Source organism: Bradysia coprophila, chromosome IV, assembly GCF_014529535.1.
Source record: "Bradysia coprophila strain Holo2 chromosome IV, BU_Bcop_v1, whole genome shotgun sequence".
Taxonomy (NCBI): Eukaryota; Metazoa; Arthropoda; class Insecta; order Diptera; family Sciaridae; genus Bradysia; species Bradysia coprophila.
This window is the reverse complement of record NC_050738.1, coordinates 5,426,022-5,431,771: the sequence shown is the minus strand read 5'-3', so window position 1 is coordinate 5,431,771 and position 5,750 is coordinate 5,426,022. Positions and strand designations below refer to the sequence as shown.

General features: G+C 34.8%; 1 protein-coding gene across 1 annotated transcript; it reads right to left on the bottom strand.

Annotated features, from left to right (window-relative positions):
* Window positions 1-4,695: 4,695 nt before the first annotated feature.
* LOC119066717 (FK506-binding protein 3-like) lies at window positions 4,696-5,750 on the bottom strand. The gene is made up of 2 exons (XM_037169328.1): window positions 5,619-5,750; window positions 4,696-5,446 (listed from the first exon to the last, which is right to left on the bottom strand). The coding sequence occupies exons 1-2, from the start codon at window positions 5,656-5,658 to the stop codon at window positions 4,917-4,919; spliced, it is 570 nt and encodes a 189-aa protein (XP_037025223.1). The 5' UTR covers window positions 5,659-5,750; the 3' UTR covers window positions 4,696-4,916.

Below are 5,750 nucleotides of genomic sequence, written 5' to 3'. Positions count from 1 at the left end.
ATGCAAAGGGCCGAAAATCCAAAAAAAATTGAAAAATTTCCTCCATTTTCGGCCCGAAGCATGAAAATAACTTATTTTTAATTGATGTAGATTATTATTCTGTAGAACGAAAGTGTGAACAGAAAATCTGAAAGATGTCTTCTTGATTTTATATTTCACTTTAAAATCTGTAATCTGAATAAGCCTAAAATGATATCTCGATACATTCTAATTCATTCTTATTGAAATCTTACTAAGATTCTAATAAGTGGGATGGCAATAATATTTTTCAATAATTTCTATAAAAAATGTTTAACATTTTTTTAATGGTTTTCATGGTAAATCTTCTTTTTATTGAAATATGAAACTTTTTTCTCAAAATCGCACACGGTCTATTGTATTTTCCTTGTACAAAATAGCCACAATGCGGCTACTAAAACAACTGGATTTACTTGGACATAATGGTCACAAAGCACTGTAGCTGTTGAAGCGATTGGATTTTCCTGATACAGAATTTCCACAAAGTGGCTATTAAAAGAAATGGATTTTCCTTGAACAGACCTCACGGCACTATGGCAAATAAAACAACTGGATTTCCTTATACAGACAGAATTACTACAAAGTATTGTAGCTATCAAAATGGCTTCAATTTCCTTGTGACCACAAAGTCTGACCTGATGTGAACTTTTTTAGCCTAAACTGAATTTACTGAAATCTTAAAATCTGAATATATATTCAATCTGAAATGATCAGATCAGTTTCAGGTTCAGATTGATCTGACATTTTTAGGAAAGTTTCAAGTAAAATTTTTAGTTAAACAGATCACTTCAGATTTTAGCTCAAACTGAATCTGAAAAATCCGATCTAAAATTATCAGATTCGGAACAAATTCAGTTGACTGATTTAATATCCACTTTTTTCAGATCAGATCAATCCAGAAACAATCTGTTTCAAGTCCTATCAATTCAAGCCAGATGAGACGTGAGCACATGTACATCACATTTAGACTCATATGAAAAAATATTTTTAATTAATCGGTCAGGCGTGGTCAAGGAAGGTGACCCGCGGGCTGTTTCGTTCAACAATGATTTCAGCTCCCGACCATGTATCATTTGCACTTACAACCGATCACAAAAGAACTGCTTATATTACTGTATTCTTGCCATAAACGATTATGTGAGAATAGCTCCATTATTATAAAGACGCTATTCGCAGGCACACAAGTATCGAATGGCCGAGAATACTAGATGTGATGACGCGCCCAATCCGGCGCCGCCTGCGAATAGCATTTTCAACAATAATGGAGCTATTCGCCGGCGCCTGCGAATAGCATTTTCAATAATACTTTGTCTATTCGCCGGCGCCTGCGAATAGCATTTTCAGTAATACTTTAACTATTCGCAGGCGCCTGCGAATAGCATCTATCGTAGCTGCTGTTGCTAAACGAATTTTTTGATCTATTTCTTGATATTTTATTTTGTCTTGTTAACAAAAGCGAATAAATCACAAAAAATTAACGAGTTTCATTTTTATTGAAGGCATTCATCATTTTGTAGACAATAACGGTCTAATATGAGCATAAAACCAGGCGGTGGCGGGACATTTCCACTCCGTCAATATCGTCAGGAACGATATTATCGTTTTTTTGGACGATACTATCGTCCAAAAAAGCGATATTATCGCCCAAAAAATTTTCATCCAGGACGATAATATCGTCTAAATTGAAAAATTCTAAAATATTGTCTGGACGATAGTATCGTTTTATTGTCGATATTATCGTTCAAAAAACGATATTATCGTTTTCTGGACGATATTACCGTTCTAGAAAATCTAATGGATATTTTCGTTTTCTGTACGATAATATCGTCCAAAACGATAATATCGTCCTGGGCGATATTATCGTTTTCTTAAACGATAATATCGTCCAGGACGATACCATCGTTTAAAAAACGATAATATCGCCCAGGACGATATTATCGTTTAGTTTTGGGTGGTAATATTGTCCAGGACTCAATTTTACTCAGAGGTGCAGCAAGAACCGAATTCTCTCCCAAAATATCGAAAAACAATTGTCAGAGGAAATCACCTACACATCAGTGTTTAAAAAAGGCGTTTAGTTCGTCCCTAAATAATTAATCTTTTTACGAAATGAATACCAACTTTGATTGTACATAAAAAGCGTTTTAACACGCCGAGCGATCCGGTCCATTGCCCCGGAGCGAAGCGGAGAGCCGCAATGCGAGCCGGGCGCCGGAACGGTGTCGGAACTTAGGAGTTATTTTTTTTTTCTCGCATGGTCTCATAATTAGTCTGTGTAATTTTTCTATATAAAATTTAAATTTACGGAGCCAAATGAACCAATTTTTAATATATCTTTGCCGTCTATAAAAAGGTGTTTATCTACAAAATTTTGTGTTTCGTCTTCAACAACCATCTAGAACGATAATATCGCCCAGGACGATATTATCGTCTAGAATTTTTATTTTAAATAAATTAAAAACGATATTATCGTCCTGGACGATACTATCGTCTCAAATTAAAAAAAAATAAATTAATTAAAAACGATATTATCGTTCTGGACGATATTATCGTCCCAAAAATTATCGACCAGGACGATAATATCGTCCAAAATAACGATAAATTTGTTCAGAAAAAGAAAATAACGATAATAACGTCCAGCGGATATTTTCATCCAGGACGATATTAAACGATAATATCGTCAATAAAACGATAATATCGTCCTGAAAATATTTTAAAATTTATAATTTTAGACGATATTATCGTCCTGGATAAAATTTTTTGAACGATAATATCGTTTTTTAGACGATAGTCTAAAAAACGATACTATCGTCCAAAAAACGATACTATCGTCCAAAAAACGATACTATCGTCCAAAAAACGATACTATCGTCCAAAAAACGATACTATCGTTTTTTTAAACGATACTATCGTCTAAAAAACGATAATATGGTTCCTGACGATATTGACCGTGTAGTTATGTCGCCTCAGTAAAACAATACAGAATTAAATTATTAATGACAGATTTAGACCGTTCTAGTAGTTCTTCTTAATCAACCAATAAATCATCACCAATACAACATCTATTAAGAAGTTCAGGTTCAGACAGTCAAGGGATCTGACCCACCCATCAGGTGGGACCTAGTTGTTGGGAATTATTGGTTTTGTCGTTATTGTGTGATTTGTTAAAGTTAAAGTCTTTATGCAAAAACATTAACAAAAACAGCGGGTTTCAACAAATGGTTTCTGTATATAAAACACTTGGTTGAGCAAATTAGGGTAATTGTTTTCACAGTTAGTTTTATGGTTAAATCCTTTTCATGGGTGTCAGATTTTACTTAACTCAAGGTGCAATAAAATCATTTAACATTAAAAAAAACCCAGACTTTCATATTTCCCGACACCTTTATAGTAGGTACTGGGTATGGGTCAGGGCCTATTTTACGGAAACATGTTTCTCTAGTTTTTGAAAGTTTCCAAAATGTTTCTGAAAAGTTTCTCAAAGTTTCTTAAAGTTTCTTAAAGTTTCTTAAAGTTTCTAGAAAAGTTTCCTTAAGAAACTTTAAGAAACTTTAAGAAACATTTTGGAAACTTTCAAAAACTTGAGAAACATGTTTCCGTAAAATAGGCCCTGGTATGGGTACGTGCTACATGAGTAATTAGTTGCTAATGTAATTACTTGTATAAGTACTTTCCAAAATTTGTGTATTTTGGAGTTTACAGCAATTTTTTTAGGTATTTAAAATTTCGCCTTCAAAATTATTTCTGACTTCTCGAAATGTAATGTTCACAAGCACACTACATACCATAACTTATATGATCCTCCGGTGGCCCGTTGCCAAAGCGTAACGTTAAAAATATCGAATGCCCTCAGAGTTGGATCGGTTATCCGAAAAACCGAAAATTTCGGTTCGGATAGAACCGAACCGAATACTTTGGTTTTGTCGTAAAACAATATGAAATGAAGGCAGACTTGTCAAAATTGATTGATTTCATTATGAACTAAACAAAAAGAAGTAAATGGAGCAATTGCATGCGATTTTTGTGAGAAAACGAATTTGACAAGAACTTATGAGATTTTCAATTCTCAATAAAAGTATCATGCAATTGCTCCATTTACTTCTTTTTGGTTAGTTCATAATGAAATCAATCAATTTTGACGAGTCTGCCTTCATTTCATATTGTTTTTCGACAAAACCAAAGTTTTCGGTTCGGTTCAATCCGAACCGAAATTCTCGGTTCGGTTCAATCCGAACCGAAATTCTCGGTTCGGTTTAATCCGAACCGAAATTTTCGGTTTTTCGGATGACCGATCCAACTCTGAATGCCCTGTGATTAATTAATATTCTTTTAATGAAACTACATTTATTAATTTTCTGAAGGGGTAATGACACCCTTGACGTCTGCAATATAGGAACTCCTCTATGACTTTAAAGTGTTTGCGATGCTTAGGTATGAATTTACAAAGCCTATTCTATTCTGATACCGCTAACTTCCAAATTATTTATACTTGCAACGCTCTGGCCACAAACAACACCGAATAATTACCAACTTTTTTCCCTTCGGTGAAATCTATTACGGACACGTAATTCGTTTTCAATTCCTATTTTCTAGATTTTCCATTGTCACATCTTTCCATTTATCAAATTAAACTCCATAAATGCTTTCAATGAAACCCGTCGAAATCATAAGGTCGTTTGATCAAGGAATAAATTGTTGACAATTTCTGTAGCTTTATTGGTGTGTGATCTTAGAAACAATTGAAATTACAAATCTAACCAAAGATTCGGTTCGAAATTAATTTAACAAAAATTCTGGAGGGATCTTTACAAGAAATTAACATGAGCAAAAATGGACATAACACTGAGTCGTACTGACAATAAACGACTCTCACAGTCTCACAAATACTCCACATTCGCCTATTCCTCCAAATCCGTCCAGTCCTCCGAATCCGTCTGGTCCTCTGTATCCGTAAATTCATCCGCATCAGCATCTTCCACTTCACGTAACCCTAATTTTACTGTCAATTCAGACAATTGTTCGCAGTTGCCATTCAATTTATCGTAAAATTTTAAGAAATCTTCCACAGCATCATCTTCGTCCTCTTCGTCTGACGAAGGATCGTCCTCTTCCTCTTCGTCTGAAGAAGAATCAGTGCTCGACGAATAATGTATCATCGAATGTCTGATAAGGCCAAATGACTCAATCGTTGCTGTTAATTGAAGTTCACCTTCGATATCTGCAGGAGGCATATTTTGATGTGACTTAGTGGCGCGCTGTTCATGCGAAAGTAATAATTTTGATCCGCTCGGAAGCGATTGTAATAGCGATGAATGGTATTGCTTGGCTAGGTAACTGAACGATTGCGTGTTCTCGGTTTTACTGTGACATTGTGGATCTGCCGGTTTCGCCAAGGACGAAGACGAATGATTCGACATTGCGGTATAATCTGATAATGAGATGAAGAGATGTTAGGCATAGTGTAACGTCAAATGAAGCTGCTTCATTGAAGCAGTATTTCAACTAAATTGTAGATACTAAACAAAGAAACCATGCAATTACATTTACCGGCATCAAATTGTGGTTTCAAAACTCCTTAACTTAAAATCAATACAACGTACCGTCTGCATTAGCCTCCACACAAAAGTTGGGATTCATCATTTTTCTCAGTCGTCTGATTTCTTTTTATTCACAGCTACGAATTACTTAGTGCAACTATCTCGAATGAATTTTGATTTATACCTAAATGTCAA